The sequence below is a fragment of the Sceloporus occidentalis genome, unplaced genomic scaffold (assembly GCF_023333645.1).
Source record: "Sceloporus occidentalis isolate IW3139 unplaced genomic scaffold, rSceOcc1.0.p SCAF_9, whole genome shotgun sequence".
Taxonomy (NCBI): Eukaryota; Metazoa; Chordata; class Lepidosauria; order Squamata; family Phrynosomatidae; genus Sceloporus; species Sceloporus occidentalis.
In genome coordinates this window covers 45,339,376-45,361,568 of record NW_028316989.1, presented here as the reverse complement: position 1 = coordinate 45,361,568, position 22,193 = coordinate 45,339,376, and the positions used below count along the sequence as shown (strand labels likewise).

General features: G+C 41.8%; 1 protein-coding gene across 1 annotated transcript in view; it reads right to left on the bottom strand.

The window, feature by feature from the left end:
- Positions 1 to 22,193, bottom strand: part of IGF1R (insulin like growth factor 1 receptor) — a 136,743-nt gene that overhangs the window by 6,255 nt on the left and 108,295 nt on the right. Inside the window, exons 8-20 of the mRNA XM_089539181.1 lie at positions 19,323 to 19,561; positions 16,689 to 16,856; positions 15,980 to 16,184; positions 10,796 to 11,082; positions 9,255 to 9,388; positions 8,536 to 8,695; positions 8,053 to 8,158; positions 6,547 to 6,617; positions 5,947 to 6,176; positions 5,243 to 5,353; positions 4,312 to 4,471; positions 3,558 to 3,687; positions 1,019 to 1,153 (exon numbers count right to left, since the gene is read on the bottom strand). Coding sequence (XP_089395307.1) covers positions 1,019 to 1,153; positions 3,558 to 3,687; positions 4,312 to 4,471; positions 5,243 to 5,353; positions 5,947 to 6,176; positions 6,547 to 6,617; positions 8,053 to 8,158; positions 8,536 to 8,695; positions 9,255 to 9,388; positions 10,796 to 11,082; positions 15,980 to 16,184; positions 16,689 to 16,856; positions 19,323 to 19,561 — 2,136 coding nt within the window. The remainder of the gene's footprint in view (positions 1 to 1,018; positions 1,154 to 3,557; positions 3,688 to 4,311; positions 4,472 to 5,242; positions 5,354 to 5,946; positions 6,177 to 6,546; positions 6,618 to 8,052; positions 8,159 to 8,535; positions 8,696 to 9,254; positions 9,389 to 10,795; positions 11,083 to 15,979; positions 16,185 to 16,688; positions 16,857 to 19,322; positions 19,562 to 22,193) is intronic.

Genomic DNA, 22,193 nt, shown 5'->3' with positions numbered 1-22,193 from the left:
ACACTGGACCATCCTGTTTGTTAAGCAAGGATGGAACACAAGGAAAGAGAATGAAAAACAAAGAGCATCCCGACACCTTTCATGATTTACAATTTATCCTGGGTTGCAATCCTCAGTTGTCTCTTTCTGTGTGCTGTTTCATCGTGATGCTAACCCACACCATTATATAACAGTCCATACAAACCAGAGGCTTGAATATTGTACTTCATCAGTGCATCTGAGGAAGTGGGTTATAATTTACAAAAGGTCAAACTAGAATAAATCGTAAGTATGCCACTAGATTCCACTCCCCTCACTTCAAAAACAGCCTACCATGGTTTTTGTTGTTGTCCGTCTTCAAATCTTTTCCGACTTATAGCTACCCTAAGGTGAACCACAGGGTTACTTCATTAAAAAATTACAATTTTGTTTAAGCATCCCTTCCTCAAGACGATCTGAAGTCACTGTCCAGATGGTATATTGTATCTCCAATTGGAACTTCATTGTTAAATTTGGTTTTAGTTGTGCATTTAGCTACTCCAGATAGCTGTTAGCCATTATCTCATTTGATAAACTTGTAGTGCCAAATAAATGCATTAGTCATATCTTGACTGCCCTTGAAAACCTCTCAGGAATTTCAGCAGGCACAGAAGAATGATGTTACCAAAATCTTAACCAGTGTGAGGATTGTGCTGACCCATTAAATCTACTGGTTTATTTCCAAATTGAACTTTTAAGAACATCAGCTATCATGAGAACATCATAGCTATTGAAAATATTGAGGAAGGCTGTTTCACTTGCCTCATTCATAGCAAATGGTCTGTGCAACCTTCACAGCAAACTGTAGCCTTGGGAAATAAAAACCTTGCTCCATTTTGCAAGGGTGCAACGCCATGTCTCTGGGCCTTCCTACAGTTGCTACAGGATAGCATGAAGAGCATGCCTGCAGCAGGCACACCCACGTACACAACCACCTTAGTGCCACGTGAGAAGATCAAGGTAGAGAAAGATGAGACTAGAAATGTCAAGGAATACGTACAGCATATCAGGGCAGTTGTCTGGCTTCTCCAGAAGGCCGCCCTCCATCACAAAGCGGAGAACCTGCTCATTAGACATGCCTTGATAAGGCTGCTCTGCTAAGGTAGCTATCTCCCACAAGACAACACCAAAAGACCTACAAGGAAAGCAGACATATTAGGAGATGTTCAGGCCAAACCAAACAAACCTAAGGCCATCCTGAACTAAGTCTGGCCATCGTGGGACTGGTTTGTAGAGCTCCTTCTTATCCATCATAAATTAAAGTGGCATAACTGAGCACCTTTGTTGCTCAGTGGATGGCAATGCCTCTGTTTTCTGTGCTACTTCTGACATGAACCACAGTCATGCTGGAGAAGCATCATCGTAAGCAGACTTGCATCTGTGATAATCAGAATTGGGCAGTTCTGTAATGTCCATACCCAGTGAGAGGCTGCTATTACATTACTGTAAAGGTGAGCCGACAAACTGACCGATAAGCATTGGGACCAATGTGCGTCAGCAGCTAAGGAGTGCCAATGTGCAACTGTAGAGCCCAATGCACATCAGGACACTTTTGCTGGTGTCCTGTTACTCATCTCTGCAATTCACCAAGAGGGTTTCTTAGTGCCTCTGCTACATAGATAAGTACAGGTTCAGTCTCCTTTACTTGAAAACACCAGAGGTGTTTTGGGTTTGGGGGGATTTTGGAATACCTTTATGTGTGCATATATGTACATAATGAGATATCTTGGAGATGGGACCCAAGTCTAGACACAAAATTAATTTATGTTTTGTATACACAATATCCTGAAGGCAATTTTATACAAAATTGTGCAAAATTTGTCTACACTGAGCCATTAGAAAGCAAAGGCATCACTATCTCAGTCACCCATGACTGGTTTTTAGAATATTTTGGATTTTGGAACTGCAGATAAAGGAGAGTCAACCTGCATGGGTAATGTTACATAATATAGTTTGTAATAAAGGGTTCTGCCATGGTTTTGAAGTCTTTATTGTTAACTGGACCCTTAATGGTAGGACCATCTCCCACCTTGCTCAGGAGGGACAAAGTAACAAGGGAGTAGACAATCCAGAGGAAGGCTGATCAAATGCAACTGAAGGGAAACAGGGCAGCTTTCAAGGCAGATACTAGATGTTCCTCTGAAGGAAAGACTGTTCTGGGGTATGTATGGAAGTGAAAGGGTTTAAAGCATTCCTGCTTGATATTTCATGGGATACACTGTTGATGATGGGGCATAAAGGAAGCCATGTTTGTTCATAAATAATACACAAGACGCTGACATTACTTTTGTGGAAAGTAGAAGACTGCTCTTTATGTCTGGAAGTCTATGGAACAGAAAACAATGTAAAGTGTGGTTTCTCTGTAAGTATTCCTATATCAAACACACAACTCTGGAAGCCATTCACACATTGAGAGGCATACATTTTTTTCCTGATCTGCAAACACTTCTTTTGATTTGGAGAAGCAAGTGGAGCAGCTGTTCTTGGGTAAGTGATGGACTTTGTTTTTAGTTATTTAGGATGCTTTGCAAAAGGTCGATTTTTGTATACTACCAAAGGAGAAAATTATGTATTAAAACATGCTTTAAAAAAACATCCAATGTTGATTTATATATATTAAAAAAAACACCAGCGAAGGAGAAACAGTTCCTGCCTCATTCTGTTCATGACAAACTAAGAAGGATTTTTCACTGTAAGTGATACTTCATGCTCTGTGTAAATAGTTACAGTGGAATGCAATGACTATTATTAGACAAATGAAAACTCCACATCTATTCAAATGTTGTGACCACTCCTAAAAGAAATGCCCCAGTACTAACTGGTATCTCCTTATGGTATCCAGTATCTAGATTCAAATTGCATATATAGCCCCACAACATTACTACGCTTTGTTTATTTTTACTCTGTCCTTAGAATTTGAAATAAAAGCTATGTTGCCCAGCTCCAAAGTTAGCCTTTCCAGAAGACATGGCATCAATAGGTTCTCCTCCCCCAGGACTGTGAAGTTAGAAGGAAAGCGTTTTCCAAAATACACTTGTCTCTATAAAGAGAAAGACTGCCAGGGCTGGAGTTGCAGAATACTTCTTTGGAGCAATAGGAAAACAGCAAAGGAACCAAACGGCACCGTTTTCCATTTTACAGCTTTAAGTCTGTTATGCCAAAGAATTTAATCCAAAGGTACTTTTGTATTTACTTTAGCACCTTTGTCTCATTCTGTCCCTCATCACATCTATGGTTCTTTCTCCTATTTCTTTTGTAGCTGATTTTTTGGGGGAAAGATTTTTTGAAAAAAGTCACGAAGGTAGTAGTACAGAAATGAGGTGGACAGATAGATTTGTTTAAACTCGCTGTTGGGGTTTTAGTATGACAGAAAGAGGAGGAAGTTAACCCACTAAGTGTATATTACACAGAGCAAGCAAAGAGAATGGGAAACAGGAAAAACAAGAGCTGTCAAAATTTGAGACGGTGTTTTCTTTGAGTCATAATGAAGCTACAAGGAGGCCAGGAGAGAGTGTTCAAATAAACATTTTCATTATTACCAAACGTCCGAGTGAGTAGTGAAGACACCATCCTTCAGTGATTCTGGGGACATCCAGCGGACAGGCAGCAGACCCTTCCCGCCTTTCCGATAGTAATCGGTCTCATAGATATCTCTCGTCATGCCAAAATCTACATGGTACACAAAGGAAATGAATGTTCAACAAACCACAGTTAAATAAAAATACATAAGATGATCACATCCCAGTGAGAACTCCTAGGGAAACCCAGCAACCAACCACAAAGCAATTCATGTCAAAAGCATCTGCCGTTTGTTCATTTTGTAAGGCAACTCCAAGCCTGCCTTTGTGTCTCCTTGCATGCATCGGAAGGTACAGAGAGGCCACTCCATATCTTCAATCGCGGGGAGGAACAAGAAAGGGAATCAACGTTTTTCTGTACAAAACAACAAGTGGGATTTTTCTTCATGGTCCCACCCTCCCTAATATCCAGATTTTACAAAACCCTGCAAGCCACTGCTCTACACGCATAATAAATTATTTAAAACTTTCTGTGTTTGGTTGTTAAAAGAAAATTAAAACCGTGACTCATAGAACCGTGACTCATAGAACTTCTATGGCATTGGTCACTGAACATGTAAGAGGCAGAATTCTAATAGAAATGGCAACAGGAAAGCCAACTGCTAGTCCATTTCTGTCAGATGCCCTATTTAGAGCCAAATTCCTGCTTCCTCTGCACTTCAAATGAAGAAGGAGGAGGAGACAACAACAACAAAGTGGGGGGAGAGGGACATACCTCCAATTTTCACAGTAAAGTCCTCTGCCACCATGCAGTTCCTTGCAGCAAGATCTCTGTGGACAAACTTGTTGGCGTTGAGATAGGCCATGCCATCTGCAATCTCACCAGCCATCTGGATCATCTTTTTTAGGGCCGGGAGAGTATGCGCTGGGTTATTCTGAACAAGGAAGGGTGGGGAAATGAGCACAATGTGACTCAAGAAAATGACTGCTTTCCTATTTGCTTGAAAGAAAGCAAAAACCTTCTAATTTGGATTAATCTCAACTGCACTAGTGGGCAAGTCAGTTGCCCTATTGAAGAAGTTAACGCTAAGTTAATAGTAGAAAAAGAAAAAGAAAAGAATATTTATTTGATATTACATGGAAACCATGTTAGTTTTATGCTGAATTTAAACCACCTAAGGGTCAAGTGAAATTCTGGATTAATAACTAGATAAATGCTATTACAATAATATATAATGGAAGAGAACAGAAACTGCAGTTGCTAGAGGCTTGACAAAACAGTAGTTTTATTGTGCCAAGTATAAATTGGGGGAGGGATGGAAAGCGGGTGGGTTTACCTGGAACAAAGGGAGAAATTGTTGTACTAGGGATACTATATTGTTTTAAATATTTTAATAATATCTTTAAAAACTGAGCCCAGTGACAGAGAACCTTTTAGAGACTGAGTGCCCAAACTACAACTCAAAACCCACTTATTTATCGCCAAGTGCCGTGTCCCTCTGGATTTCTAGTGACAAACTGTAGTGAACTCTGTATTGGGACGATGGTGCATGTGCCCACAGAGAGGGCTCTGAGTGCCACCCCTGACACACGTGCCATAGGTCCGCCATCACCTAGCACAAAAGGTGGGTACCTTTGCGGACAAAAATGTAATGCCGTTCTGAAAACTTACTCTCCTCAGCAACAGGAAGATACAACGGACTCACCTCTGTGTCTGGCCGAAGAGAGCGCAAATAACTCTTCAGATCGCCGCGAGTCATGAGTTCCATAATGACCAGAGTAGGCTGGCCTTGAGACACGACTCCAAGGAGCCTCACCTGACAAAAGCAAGCACACCTGTCATACAAAACGTACAAAAACCAGGGGTACATGGATGACAAAGGGTGCAAGATGTGCTCCCTGTAAAACAATACATGGGAGCAGCAGAGATAAAAGTCAAGCTAGGTACTGTTGAGTGGGACTAAGATCCGCCAAATTCAGTGGAACTGACCTCCAAGTAATATGTATATGATCCGTTTAATGAAGTAGGTGAGTGTTGTGTGTTTGGGTGTGTCAGAGGTAGGACTTTATGATCAGCCCAAACATTGCCTGCAAGCAATTATAAACTCAGATATATGTCTATGAGACATCTCATGAAGCACAATGGAAGACATCATTCAGGTATCTAGATTCTAGAAGGACCAATGATGCCACGTTTGAAAAGCTAGCCCCCATTTCTATCTTTCTAAGAACTTCATATATTCCAGTAACAGACCAAGACCATGTGAAGGGGGGTTTCCTGTGCAAAATGGCATTTTCTAACATTCTAAGTGTGCAGATTCTGGAAGTGAAAATGGGAAGAGAGAAGAGGAAAGAGGGACTACTCTACACACACTTGCAATCTGGAACTTTGTGAGGCTGAGCAACTTACTACATGGTGGCAGTTGAACTCCTTCATCACCGAAGCTTCATTCAAAAACTCTATCCGCTCTCGCATGCTGGCTGATTCATTGACCGTCTTGATGGCAACCCGAGTTTCGGGTTCATCCTTAACCACACCTTTCGCTATCCCTTCGTACACCATTCCGAAAGAGCCCTGCCCCAATTCTCGGCACATGGTTATCTTCTCCCGAGGCACTTCCCATTCATCTGGCACATACACTGCAAAATCACCAAGAATCATTTCACACAAGGACACTTTGATAAAAATCCAAGAGAGACAAATAACTTCCCGTTCCAATGCAGTACAGTACAGAGTTCTACATTTCATGTTCTGTGAATTAATCCCATAGTTTCAAAGTTATGGTTTAATGGTTTGTAATGATCGCACCCGAAGCTCCGCTTGAGCTACAATTTTGAGCGTTCTGAGAAATTTAAAGTTTCGGGGTTTTTAAAAACTCTGTGTGTGTCTGCAGTCCCACAAATGGGGAATTGCAATTTCTTAACCCCAGAAAGTTCCCTTTGCTACAGTCATCCTATTCCAAGATGTGGCACTTTTTAAGGGTATCCACAGGACAAAAGACTGACTTACCATCTGAAGCACTGAAATATTCAGGATTCACAGAAGCATAAAGTACTCCATTTCCAAGCCTGTCACTGTTCCTGTTAAAATAAGAAAGAGTATTTTGAACATTAGAAGGCGCTTCTTGACAGCATGAGTAGTTTGGCAATGGAACCAATTGCCTAGAGAAGTGGTGAGGGTCTCCTTTGGATGCCTTTAGAAAGAGTCCGATCCTGCCAAACCCATAGAGCTTCCTCCAGCTCTTTGATTTCCTCACATCAATCCGTTTTGATCTTCTCATTTTGAGCCCTATAGGACTTGCCTACATAAAACATACACACCAACAAAAACATTGGAAGGTTTGCACAGAGGTGTTATGAATCAACCCTGTTACTTCCCGCACATTATCCATCATGCGGACAGATCCCTTAAACTGTATTCACTGAATGAATTACACACACAAACACACACACACAAACACACCCTAAAAAGTGTAGCCAGGTCAGCTGAAGGGAGCAGCAAAATGGATAACGCATATGTTCACATAAACATTAAAGCGTTTACCCTCCCAGTGACCCGAAAGTAAATAAATACAAAAGACATGCAGAGGGAATAGCGAGACCATCACAATGAAACATCAGGAAGCAATAACCAAATGGGGGCGAAGAGCACTAATTTCACATAGGGTTCTGCAGCCGACATGTTTACATTTTTTGGTAATTATGTCTATTTCCCAAAGCCATCCATTATCCAACCATGACAGTCACATAAATATCAGTGAGCATGAGCAAGATGTACAACACTGCTCCGCCTATTCAGAGTGCCATCCAAATGGCCATGCCCTCCTTGGGAATATTTCATCCCACTCCTCTACCTTCCTGCATTTCTTTTCTTCATCCCAAAAGTCAGATAGTATTCTGTTCCCACCGAACACATTCCATCTTCATTTGGGGTTCCACCCTTTTCCCCTACCACAGAAAAATTTCTTCTGTATATGGGATGGGGGAGGGAGTGTAACATAATGATATGTCATAGGAGAATGGATCTGCTATTAGTAAACAGCAGAAATGGAAATCATGTAATCCATGAGTCACAAGAGGCCCAAAGCTACCTTTGTTGCTCATAGGCTGTGTTGCTGATAGGCTATAGACCCTCCGCCGCCACCAATGTTTCCTACATTAAAAATATTTTTGGAAATGTTTTATTACAGGTCCTACTTGTCAATTTCCATTCCTGGAAGGCTTTAGGAATGGTGGGTTTAGTTTAGTAAGGTGTCTCCTGCTGCATTCGCCTCCCTCCGAAGAGGTGCAGCAAAACATTATTGGGGTTCTGGTCCCTTCTAAACTTGATTTCACCTCTCCTTTGAATTTTCAAAAGTGGTAATGCCCGCAGTAAATCATGGTGGTAGAAACTGGGCCCTAGGGCCGCAGATCCTGCCAAACCCTGGTATCTTGGAACTGTTGCTAAATTCTACTCCACTTCATCCTGCCCACCACCCCTATCCCCTTAAGCAATCTTCCATATACCCAGACTCACCTCTTTTTGTTACAGACATACAGCATGATGAGAAGTCCTCCAATAATCAGTAGGACCGCAATGGGGAGAGCAATAATCAAATGCAAGTAATTCCCATAGTTCGCGGCTGCAGTAACCAAAGCAAACACACATAAAGTAATTATTCAGGCAGCCACAGTATGTGTATTGCTGTGAAGACTTTTGCTCAAAACAATACTGCTACACTGGAGCAGACTTTTCAAAACACCCACTTAGCACCATTCAGAGGAGACACACTATCCATAGCTGAGGCTGTTTCTGAAAGCATGGAGAAGTATATTTGGGTGTCATCAGCATATGATAGCACCTCACTCCATGTGGGGTAGGTAGGGAGAGTTCCCTGCTGTTTCCCCCTACCTACAATCATCACAAATATTCTGTCTACAGTAGTTCTATTGCTAAAAACCCAAAGTTAATAAAACTTCCCCATCTCTCCCTGTAGCCAGCAATCCAGAAAATCCTTACGTTTGGGTTGGACATAGAATGAGATTGGCTCCGTCCAGGATCCGTTCCCAGACAGAGAAGTAGCTTGGACCCTGACTGTGTAATTTCCAGGGTTCAGATGCGTCAGTTTGGCTCCCCCAAGTTTCTTGTATTCTTGTCTGGAAACACACTGCAGTTTTTCCTACAAAGGTTGCAGTGGAGGAGGGAGAAAAAATTACATGTTATTCATGCAAATTCTGTCTGTCCCACGCACTTTTCCCAGGCCCAATACCTCCACCTTGAAGAAAAATATCAACCACTATTTCCACTCCTGGAAGATTTGGGAACAATGGTTTTTCCTTAAAACAAACTGCATCTTCCCCTCTTCCCTGGAACCTTGCTCTGGCCTCCTGAAAGGGATTTTATAAGACTCAAAAGTGGAATTGTGGACACTTCCAGTTGTGTGTCTGTATATTTGTGGGGAAAGGGAAATCTGTGCTTTCCCACCCCAGTCTACCTTTTGCATGTAGAGCATGAAAAACAATGGCTCTAGTTTCTAATGAGCCTTCTCTAGCCACAGATACCTTTGCTCTTAAACCTCTTGTGACTGACATTTTGGTTTTCAAAAATACAAACTTTGGCCAATCCTGAAAAACAACTCTTTCCTAACTGCTTATGCAGTAGAATTATGGCCTCAAACACCTCAAGATGGAATGCTAGCTGCCATCTACCTCAATGTAAAGGCCTTCAGCCTTCCTCACCTCATTTTGTCCATATTTGATTTCATACATCAGAATCAAACCATTCGGATTAATAGGTTCTGGCCACTTCAGGTGTACTGTGTTTTCTTCTTTTCCTTCCCATGTCACTGTTCCCGGAATGTTATCAGCTCCTTCTGTGGAAAGATGTACAAGAAATGGTGTAATGAAGGCAGCACTGTCAACCACTGTTTGGAAAAGTTACGTTTTGGAGTATGGCTTCCAGAGTGGCTGGAAGATCATGGGAGCTGCAGTCCAAAAATAGTAATGTTTCCGAGCTCTGCTGTGAATTTGTTAAGCTTACAGCCCCACTACCACAGCCAGATCAAAAGTCATACACAAGTCACATACAAGAGGTGAAAACAATCAACACACCGTCTCTATGGTGCAGAATAAAGATCTCAAACAAAAATGGTCAGACTGAGACCCACAAGTTTTGTTAAGCCCTGAGAGCCAGTCGGAGGTTGTGTTTGTCAATGATTCTACTCTCCTTCTGATATGGAGGAACAATGAGCTTTGTATCTTAGGCACCATAATGAGTGTTGGCAGCAGTCTGAGTGCCTTTGCAGAATAGCTACTGGTCAAGAATGATGACCTGCCCGAGAGCAAAGTTCAGGAGGAACATGTTGCTTACCTATAACTGCGGTTCGTCAAGATATCATCTGCAAACTCACACATATGGGTCATTCTGCTCCTGCACACACATCTTTAGACTCTTCTAGGGCTTGATAACAGTCCTTTCCCTTATACTCTTTATATACTCTATACTCCCTCTCCTTCCTTCAATCCCAAGCCCTTCACAGAAGAACAAAGCAAGGTACAGACAAGTAAGAAGCATGACAGGGGAAGAGATTGGGTTGTGTAAGTTCACAGATGACCACTCACAAGAACGACAGCTAAAGGTAAACAGTCTCTTCTTCTCCATGGTCTCTGTGACTCACACTCATGGGTAAGCTGATATACCCAGGGCAGAGGAATGCCATGCCAGAAGTGAAGACAGCATTGACCTTCCAAAAGAAGTGTCAGCACCTGCAACTGCATTCCATCTACGATGGCAGATAAAATGTTGAAGGCTGGGCATCATTTCGATGCCCAACAGGCCTCCACAGAGGTACGTCTTTCATAAAGCACTGAAAGCCAACATAGCAGATGTAGAAATACCTTTAATTCTAGAGTATGCCGAATTTAATGTTATGGCCTTTGAATCACATTCAGGGGATCATATTCAGGGCTGGCTCTGTTGGCCATGCAGCAAAATACAAAACCCAAAATCCCCCAAATGGTACCTTTATTGGGCCAACTAAACTAAAAGGCCAGCGTGAAAGCCAGCGTGGCATAGTGGTTTGAGAGTTGGACTCTGTGTCAGATACAATTTGCTTATGTTATGATGGTTTCTGAACTTGGTGTCAGATAGGATTAGAATGCTTTATTACACATTATCTGTTGTGCATCTTTGAATGCAGAGATAAAATGACGCACATAATTTTTAAAATGTTCTACTAAAGGAAACAGGAAATTTTAAAGTAAGGTTTTTTAGTTTGTACCTGCAGGCATGGTTCTTGCAAAAACAAAGTTAGAAGCGCTACAGCCCAGGTGTGCGGCTTCATGGTTACAGCTGTGGATGTCGATGCGGTAGAGTGTGAAAGGCAGGAGATTGGAGATGAGGGTCCGTTCCCTGCCTTCCACTTTGCTTTCATAAAAAGGGAACTCCATCTCGCCTTCCTCGGCATCTGACACATTGGTAGCATGTTCTGGGACTGCCGCAGTCCTGTTCTTATTGGCAAAAGTAGTGTTTGCAATTCGGTACAAATCTCTCCGTTTCCGGTCCGGCCTGGATAGGAAAAACAATAGAAGTCCATCAAAGTGGGATTGCCATAGTTTAGAACAGTAAGAAAAGCAGTTCAGCACTCCAAAAATACAAGTATGCAGCCTACATGCTCAGTATTTTGAGAGAAAACCGTCATAAGAGATATTAACATGCTGAAGACTGACAGATGGTACAACCCTTGCATGTAACCCCAAGTCAAAATAACCCCTTGTTACAGGGTGGTGTTACTCCCGAGTCAAATTACACACCAGTGAGATATCCAACCCCAACAAAGACACTGCATAGAGAAGAGAAACAGAAAGGAGACAGCTGGGTCAAACAAAAAGGCAGTTGTGCCTATGGGGAAGCTGAATTTGTTCAAAAGTGAAGGAAGGTTCAACAACAGGACAAACTGTTCAGGGAAGATGGAAACCCCTTTGCTTGAAACCTTGCTAAGTTGCTCTGCTAAGTATCTGCTAGGCTTAGGACAAACTATCTTAAATGGTGAGCTGGCTGTTCGCCAGTTGTGAGATGTGCTTAAAAACAGACGCATAGGCACACGCTGAAGAGAGGGAAAAGCCTCTTTTTGCTGTCTCCACGGCTTTCACAACGTTACAAAGGAAGGTAGACTCCTGGAGAAGGCTGGGAACACTTCTAATGAGAGTTGTGTTGACACTTGAATTGTTCTCTCCCTTGGGGGGGGGGAAGCAATGAGGAAAATGGAAAGGGGAGTGTGGGGAGGAGAAAAGACAGACAGTCATGTGGAAACAACAAGTTGCTGAGACGAGTCCCACGGAGAAATCGCACCCAGGTCATCATCTCACTTTCCCCTGACATCTAGGAGTTCTTAATAGTCACTTTAACTGCTCAGCTAGTTACAACCTGTGAGTCTCAACTGCGATGCGTCCTACAGCGCTGAAAAGAAAAATGCACCAATTATGAACGCAAGCTGAGCAAAGGAGAGGAAACAAGCAGAGGCAGTCAAGACTCACTTTAGCAAATCATTCCCACTTATGTTTTTCCCCCTTTATAAATGGCAATCTATGCAATGTCAAGATTGCTAATAACTTGCTACTGCTTCCCTCTCTGGTCAAGGTGCTTACTGTGCCCACTTACTCCCTCCTCTCTGTATACGTCGATAGGGACTCTTACATATACAGCCTCGAAATTAAAGATTGACTGGACAAGAAATCCATACTGGCAATGCAAAACACTTTTCAGAAGTCAGAGACAGCTTCTCACAGGGATTGGCTGGATTTCTCTGATGGCAGAAAGAGGGAAGGCCATTGCAAAAGAGTCTCTATGCCACTGGCTGAGCTATTTTGAGCAAACCAGGGGTAGGAAAGAGGGCAGAGAGTACTCTTGCCAGATTTTCAAAATAGCAATAAGGGATAGTTGAAATGCATGATAGGTAGGGGTTGACAATCAGGAAGTTGCTATTAACAGGTTTGTGTTCTACCTAAATGCCAAACGACGGTATTGATTTCGGTTAACTTAACCATGTGTTTCTCTGCAAAATTTACATGCTGCCCACATTCATAAATCAAATGATACCTGCATTTATGTCTTTATGAAGACCTCACCCCTCAAAATACAGGACTTTTTGGCGTCTTGTTCACTCTATTGTTTGTTTTTAAAATTTCACTTTGTGGTTTTAGATTGCGTGCCATAGGCAGGTTTTATCTTGTTTGGATGATTATGTAAAGCACCATGGAAAACGTATGGTGCTATGTAAATCAACTTTAATAATAATAATAAGAAGAAGAATTATTCAAATTCAAAATCCTATGTGTATGGAAATGAAGTGGCAAGTCCAGTTTTAACTATAGAATCATAGAATCGTAGAGTTGGAAGAGACCGCAAGGGCCATCCTGTCGAACTCCCTTCTGCCATGCAGGAAATCACAATCAAAGCATCCCCGACTGGTCATCCAGCCTCTGCTTAAAGACCTCCAAGGAAGGAGACTCCACTACACTCCAAGGAAGGAGTGTGTTCCACTGTCGAATAGCCCTTACTGTCAGGAAGTTCCTCCTAATGTTGAGCTGGAATCTCTTTTCCTGTAGCTTGCATCCATTGTTCCGGGTCCTATTCTCTGGAGAGGCAGAAAACAAGCTTGCTCCCTCCTCAATATGACATCCCTTCAAATATTTAAACAGGGCTATCATATCACCTCTTAACCTTCTCTTCTCCAGGCTAAACATCCCCAGCTCTTGTTTGTGAACAAAAGCATTGGGAATACATACTAATTTTATAAACTAAAGTGACTATATCTTTGAACTCTATCCTTATAGACGTGGTTCCCAAACTTTGATCCTCCTGATGTTTTGTATGTACTGCAACTCCCAGAAGCCCCAAGCAGTTTGGTCAACAGTCAGGAATTCTGGAGCTGAAATCCAAAAAACCTAGAGGGCCAAACTTTGGGAACCAGTGCTTATAATAAGGGATCCTTGGCAATCCTACCAGAAAGAACAAATGGAGAGCTTCGTATCAACAGAAGAATACACTTTACAAATGGTCCTACGCGGGCGATCCCTAACGTTGATTTCTAGGCCTAGGGTTTGGTAAGCAGAACTAACAGGCTTTCCATCCAACTGCAGAATTATAGGGCTATGATTCCACTTTAATTGCCATGGTTCCATCCTAAGGAATCCCAGGATTAGCACTTCAGGGACAGGCAGTTAAGAATCCTCAGCCAAAATGTTCTAATGCTTCACCAGATTACGAAACAAGGATTTCACATTTCCAAAGTCCGGCACATTATTTGTTACTTAGGCATCTGTTAAAACTATTCTGGGAAAAACACCACGCTAAAATCTAAGGGGGTGCTGAAAGATTTACAGATGTGGCATGGTTTCAATCACTCCCAACTCTCCAAAGACCAAAGTGGCTCAAAAGGCCCTAGAAAAGGAAAGAGGACCATATAAATACATATAAATATGTAAGGGACTCCTGTAGCACCTTTGAGACTAACTGAGAAAAAGACTTCAGAGGGCGTTAGTCCAGCATTTATGCTAGAAATGTCTTTTTCTTCTTTAGTCTCAAAGGTGCAACTGGATTTCCTTGTATCTTTTTTATTTCCTAATTTGAAGAGTGAGATATTCCCTTCCAAGGTCCAAGTCCAATGTCCAGTCCCAATGCTTATAGTTAAAGCCTTCAAAAAGAAGCCCACAGAAAAAGAGCACACTCTTTCAGCCACAACAGGTTAAAAGACGTTTTCCTTAGGCATTTTAAGGCTTGTTTGTTTTACATTTAATCTGCCGCTTGCTAATAATGCGCACGTGTTTTTTAACATACCCATTTTAAGTCATTTTGGAAAAGGTGTTTATTTTCCAACCTTTTATCCTAAGATCCCAGGCCAGACAGAAAAGCAATTTAAAACAATTTAAGCAGTCTAAGACATATGAAGTGATGTAAAACAGTTTATACAAATTCGAGCCAAGTTCCATGGACCTTGAAGGCTTTGGTAAAGAGGCACGTTTTTGCTCGGTGTGGAAAATGAGGCCAGCATCATGCCTCCGAGGGGATGGCATGCCTCACCTGGAACATCGCAGCAGAGGAGACCATCTCTCATGTTTCTCAGGGAGGACTTTCTTTCAGTCCCACCACCATAAAAGGCACATTTGGTGAGGATGCGGGAGCAAGCCTTCTCAGTGGCTGCTCCCAGGTTATGAAACTCCCCTCCACAGGAATTTCAGTTAGCCCCCTCTCTGCTCTTGTTCTGCTGACAAGCCAAGGCATTTTTATAGTTTTTGTGGGTTTTTCGGGCTATGAAGCCATGTTCTAGAAGACCTTATTCCTGACGTTTCACCACCAGCTGTGCCTAGCATCTTCAGATGCCAACCACAGATGCTGGCAAAGCGTCAGGAATAAACTCTCTAGAACACAGCCTGATAGCCCGAAAAACCCACAAAATACTACGGATGCCAGCCATGAAAGCCTTCGACTTTGCACAAGATCTTTTTATTTAGGCAGATCTTTGGTGCTTAATATTATGTGGCAGAGGGGCATTCTCAATGCAGTGTGATGTGCTTTCATCTTCTTTATGTTTTAAATTGTTTTAACTTTGTGCTTTTTAAATGGAATTCAAAGATATAGCTGTGTTAGTTTGTAGAATCAGTACACAGAGAGATCTTGTAGCACCTTTGAGACTCACTGAAAGAAAGATGTTGGCAGCAGGAGCTTTCGTAGACTTCAGTCTACTTCCTCAGATGCATTTAAATGGAATCGTGAAGTCAAAGGCTTTCATGGCTGGCGTCCATAATTTTTTGTGGGTTTTTCAGGCTATGTGGCTGTGGTCTAGAAGAGTTTATTCCTGATGTTTCGCCAGCATCTGTAGCTGGCATCTTCTCTCAAGAACATGGCCTCATAGCCCGAAAACCCCACAAAAAACTATTAAATGGAATTGTTAGTTTGCTTGCTTTTTAACTTTTCTAAGATAAGTTTAAATTTAGCTGGACTTTGTTTTAAATATCTGTAAGCTGTTTTGACTCTCCTGCTAGGAAGAAGACATGCTATTAGATAGATAGATCTCTCCAACAGAACTGAATGGTCAGGCTACAACATTACTACAACTATCAAACTTCCAGACCACATATGGCTTTAAAAGTCACCAGCAACACCTTGAATTCAGACTTGTCGCTTTTTCTCAGTCCACTTTGCTTTACACAGTTGTTGTGAGAACAATGTGGAGGGAAGAGAGCCATGTATGCTGCCTTAAGCTAACTGGAGGAAAGGTGGGACAGAAATGGAACAACTAATAAATAAAAAACAGATAAATATGACAAAATCAATCGTGATGAAGGATACTATACGAATATTGTAAATTTTGAAAAGCTGGGTTTTTAAACCTAGGAGGTGATCATCACAGCCTTGAATCCACCTCAGTGCCTGGAAAAGAGATGCCAGAAATGGACCCTCTCACCTGGGCAAGAATATGGCATTATGGAGGAAATTCTCAAAGACTTTCCGGTACTCGGCCTCCTCCTTCTCAGCTTGCTTCTCTGCCTCAGTCTTTGGGCAGACACAACAAGATCCTTTCTCTCCTCCAGAACCTTCTGGTTTGGTGGGCTCAGTCGCTTCCTCATTATCGATGGTGCCATCGGCATATCTTCGAATTGGGACTTTATCTTGGGGTGAGGAGAGAAATAGGGGGAAAGTTGCAGTTAAAGCAGCACAGAAATTACCACTATGACAACCGTGCTAAAAAGGTTCTGAATTCAGGCTATGCAAAGTCTGGCTGCTTCTCTAAATCATAAAGTAGCACAGGCCACATGCAGAAAAGTTTAAGTAATGGGATGCAAGCAGGAATATCTTTTCTTTCTTCTTTTACAACAACGGTGGGCAAAGTGCGGCTTTCCAGATGTTGCTGGACTACAACTCCCATCAACATTAGTCGTCAGAGCCAACAGAGAGGAAAGCTGAAAGCTGAAGCCCACCAACATCCACCCCATTGCACTCCGATATATTTCTTAAAGTGCTATGGTATTTTGGGTGGGCACATCAATGCCATATCCATGCACTGCTAGACGTAGCAGTACAGTCCTCTCTACCACTGTATTGAGTGTGGGTGCACCAACCTTGAGGACTCATATGCAGCTGGGTGATGCATGCAAACTTGTGTTCCAACTCACCTTTGGAGCAGTAGTTGTGCCTATAAAGATAGCTGTCCTGGGGCTGCTGTTGCCACCGTACGATGTAGTATGAAAGGTTGCCATTGGGGTAGGTGGGAGGGTTCCACTTCACAATCAGCTGAGATGAAGAGTTGGATACCGATATGGTGTCCAGAGGAATGGATGGCACTGGGAGGGGAGGAAAAGTAAATGAAGAGAGGACTTTATAAGCTTTTATCTGCAAAGGAGAAAGCCCAGCCGCAAAATCGCTGCGTTACTTACAAAAATGAAAGCCACACGCTTCAGTGAAAAGAGCTTCAGGTCAAACATTAATCTTAAAATACACTGAAAATAGAGCATTTTCTAAAGACGAGATGGTGTAACCACCTGTCAATGCCTTTATCAATCCCATCAAATATGGTCAACGGCCAAAGATGATGGAAGTTCAGGTCCAAGAGTTGGAAAATCAAAGGTTCCTTGCTTTAAAGCAACACATACTGGAAAAGTTAAGTAGTTAGTCTACAGTAATCCCACTGCATTAATGACAAAGGAGTGGAAATGGCACATTCAGGAAGCAAAGGCGTTTTGGAAGCTTAAAAGACACATCCTTCATGATATGGTCAGTGAAAGCGGAACAGTTTCTGTGAAAGTTAGTTTATCCCTCACTACTATCTCCCTTGCCAATTTGTAGCCACAAAGGAGTTTTTATCTTGTGGTCCAGGCACTTTCTCTAGTTCACTAAGAAATAAATAGGTCAAGCCATGGTAACTCTGATCCATGTTATGTACACTCCATTGTTAATTGTATATTGTTAATATACAAAATACTACCACATTTTGGGCCTTGCTACTGCAAATTGGCATGACAGTGGCTAATAGCTATGAGAAAAAAATCAATTTAAAACCCTAAATTATCACATGTGCTATCTGAAATGGAAGTGGGGATGCAAGTTGTGCTTCTGCCTCCAAAACTATATGCTTGTAGATGTCACACAGCCTCGTGAGCAACACACCAGGATCAATCCATTTGGAAGAACATCCATAACCCTGTCACCAAATCAGATACCATTCCCACTCTCAATTAGAGAGATTTTGTTAAGATGATTAAATGCTGTTGGGTATTTACTCTGTGTTTGATTAATCAGACAATTACCACCTCTCTACACACGCCTATATTGGATGCAATTAAGTTCTGGCAGGGCAAGGCAGAGTCAGTCGTACACTGTTAAACCCATCAGCAGTCTGACAGAGGTTTCTGGCATGATAAAAAATCCCAATATAACTCAAAGTACAGAAGTGTAAAACATTGGGAGCAATGAACCACAACTGCATGGCCATTGGAACGCCTTACCACTGGAAAATTACATGCATAGTGCAGCTGCAATGTGTCCTTGTTTGTCTACCTCTGCACCAAGCTCACTCCCAAGGTTGGTGCAAACAGAATCCGCACCCTACTTCAGATTCAAGTCTTCCACAACCAGCTTGCTAGCATACTATTTATTGTTCCACATGGGGCTGCAAATTGTTATCAAATCCTCTTCCATCCCATCAAGAACATGAGAACCGCCACGGAAACTTGAGAACCAGGTTCTTATGTCACACAGCAACAGCAGCAAACTGAATTCCTGAACTAGCCATCACCCATCAAATCACAACACAGATAATTTCAATGGCAGTAATTCAAGTATTCAAGAAAAGGACACCAAACAATCAACATGAATTTATGAACTGGAGGGAAGACAAGTTCTGGGGTTACTCTCATCACACTTTCTTCTACACAGGACACTGAGTGCCTAGCCTTGCTCCAGCCTCCTCTGTTGTTGCTTTCCATGGAAAGCAACCTGTCTGAAGATTCAAAGTTTCTCCATGGAAACAAGGTCCCTAATTTTCCAGGATTCTTGCTCATATAGACAGCCTTCACATGAACAATGTCTCCACTGCGGTAGTGTTGCTCTCCTTGTGAGCAAAGGGATTCTAGGTAGATGGATGGGTAGGTCTCCCATGTTAAAAGAAAAGATGAGTAAAGCCAGAGGAGAGCTGAAATTTCTAAAGGTTCTGTTAGTGCCCTCATTTCATTGAATCATGGAATCATAGTATCATAGAGTTGGAAGAGACCACAAGGACCATCCAGTCCAATCCCCTGCCATGCAGAAATATACGATCATATCAACCCTGCCAGATGGCCATTCAGTCTCTATTTAAATATCCCCAAAGAGCTGTGCTACATTTCCGATTTAAAACCCCAAATCTCTCAATTATACAAAGCTTGGATAAGACACTGCAGACAACTAGCAACTCCAGGCTACTTCCTAGGAAAACAATGCATGGCTACCCAAGTACAGATTACTAAGATCTTTGCTTCTCTGTCCATTTACTGAGTCCCAACTGGGACTTGCTAGGAAGAAATCTGACTTTCATTCTGGCATTTATGTCTGTAGCCCAAACAGATTCCTGCACTGGTAGTGTATCCTATGATTCTACCCTACTTGAGCATTTAAGATATAATGCAAGTTTAAATTAATATGAAGACATCATAGATGTGTCTTCCCAGCCCTCTTTGCCAAATCAATGCCACCTTATTAAGACAACAAAACCATTTATAGTGACCAAGCACCATCATGATACATGCACTTATACGAACAAACATATACGTTACCTGAAGCTTTTGTTCGGATGTAGATTATCTCACTCTTTGCTCCATGGGCATGGTTGTTCTCCATCATGGTAAGCGTAACAGCTTTGACATAAATGGCATACTGAGTCCAGGGTTTCAACGGCTGCAGCAAAATCCCTGGATTGTCCTCTTTATTGGGAGGCAGGTCCACATCCACCATGTTCCAGCTGTTAGAACCACAGGCATCCTGTCCATCATATTCTGTCACATTCTTAAAGGGTCTGAAATGAGCAAAACGAAGAGCCTGTCACTTCTCCTTCTGCAAAAATTGCTCTTAAAATTTTAACAGGGGGAACTCTCCTGCAGGCTTCTGCCCAATGAAACTCATAGTAATAATAAAACTTTCATTTTTATAGAAGGATAAAGGCAGAAAGTCCCAGTACTTAAAAAAAGTTTTTGCTTCTCAAGTTCTATTAAAAAGAAAGGGGGGGGGGGGAGAGAATCAGGAGACGAAAGCCAGGCATTTGCTAAGATGACAAGGGATCTCTAAAAAGGAATGGCAGTACATGTTCATTTTCCCTTCCTATAAAATGAAGATTATTGCATTTTTAAAAAGAAAAGTACAGGCAGTTCGTTATTTGGCTAGTCCTGATCAAAGCAATGGTACAGCAATAAAAACAAGTTCTTCCCATTCTGTTTTTGACAAGAAGTCATCTATCAGCAGATTATGGCCAATTAGCATGTAAAATTTGCAAAGGCTGAAAAAATATGTTGCAAAGAATGAGTTACTTCTAACTGATTTCTTTCCCAATAACTACAAAGGAGTAACTACTTTACATTAAGCAAAGTGAACTTGCAGCACATTTGAAACTAATAGGGAGAAAGATGTTTTTAGCATAACCTTGCATAAACTGGGTCAACAAGGCCCATTGGGCAAACAGGGCAGTATCTACACCAGGGGTTCCCAAATTTTAGTCCTCCAGGTGTTTTAGACTTCAACTACCAGAAGCTTCATCTTACTTGGCCAAAAGTCAAGAATTTGAGAGCTGAAGTCCAAATCATCTGGAGGACCAAAGTTTGGGAATCACTGCTCTATACCAAAGGATAAATGGACATAAACTGGACATTAGGAATGGGAACATGCAACAACCAGTTGCAGAACACCTCAGTTTTGCTGGACATCCCCAAAACAGCAGTCCATGAATGAAAAAAACTTCAAAGGGAGAGTGAAGAGAGTAACAACAAAATTGGGATATGTCCACAAACCCAGACCACTGACAGTGGATCAAATGGAGAAATGGTTTCCTCATGCACTACACAATATAAAACCAGTTAACATCCAGCTTCACGAAGGCTCTTATGCCCATTTTATCACATCTCGTTTCAAAAACACCCTCCACTATTCATATTCTATAAAGATAACTAATTACTAAAAGTATTTTGCCAAGCTCTGCGAATGTAGTTTCGTCTCACCCTCCTCTATTTTTGGGATCCACATGGTTCCCTTGGGGTTATAGTCAAGCAAAAAAACCTGTATGAGATCAGAGCTGCTAGATTCCAAGCAATTTCAAATTAACTGCAGGTAAGTTTCAGGAAACCAAAAATAAGATACGGTGTGGTTGCAAGTGCCTACTACGTTGCTGTCTGGAGACTAGATGACTAAATTCACAAAGTTATGAAACCGAGGAAGTCTGTGTAAAGTAGTTATTACCAAGATTTCTGTCAAGATTTGTGTACTTAAGCCTCTGGATATTATTTAGTGTGTTCGTTTATCTTTTTTTGTGGCTAAACACTGTAAAATCACACATTACTTTCCATTTTCTGTTTAACTTCAAGCAACTGCAAATTACCTATACTGTTTAGTAGGTTTCTGTCATACCCAGGAGCTAACCAGGTTCAGAAATCCAGGCTTTAGTAGTTAAAACTCAGCAAACCTTTGTTCAGTAACCCTAGGCCCACTCTAGAGACATTCAATGTCAGAAAGTAAACAGAAAGCATTGGCATTGCTTAATTAAAAACATAATTTCAAATAGTTTGGTAAGATGGCTTTTCATTTGTTACATACTCAAAACAATTCTGGTTTTCTCCTTTCACATATGCCTCTTTGTTCTTTCCTCTGGCTTCTTCTCAGCCAAATGACCGTGTATGTTTCGGTCCATGCCTGCCTCCTCTATTTTATCATCATACCACCTGTGCGATAACCATTCACTTACATTAACTGCTACACTGTGTATCCCATCACCAAATCTCAGTCTGCCCCTAAATTCATAGCAGGTAAGATACAAAAGCAGCACCTGACAGTTTCCAACCATTGCTTGCTCTGTCTGTGCAGCCTACGCATTTTGTATTGAGTTTTGTATGGTATCTATGTGTGTCTGTATATACAAGCACACATACACACCTGAGGATTCTGCCAAATCATAAACCACAATGGTCAAATTTCCTGTTTTTCTACGTCTCTAGACCTTGATTCTAGCAACTCTATACCCACCCACTCTTTGGTTCTCTTCTCTCCTGTCCAAATGCCCATGAAATGATCTCCTCCATCCCTTCTACCCACTGATGCCATCACTCATATTACTCTCTGAGATGCCTGTTGACTTTGTCCCAGTTCCTTTAGCAACCTAGCCTCTTGGCCTGTCAACTAGCATCATGTCCCATCCTGCCACGCTCCTTGCTGGAGTTACAGCTGATGTGATCCTTCTTTGCTTCCGTAAGAAGCTTTCTAGTAACTCTGCCATCTTCCACTGGCAACAGAGACTGTCTCCAGGGAAAGTCAGGCCAAAAATAAGTCTGACATGAAGGAATAGAAAGAGGTGGATGAGCCTCTAAGCAGACTCAAGTCTAGGAAAGCTCATGCTACTAGTATCTTTCTTTCAATTAGTCTCAAAATCCCTCTGAATACTGATTTTC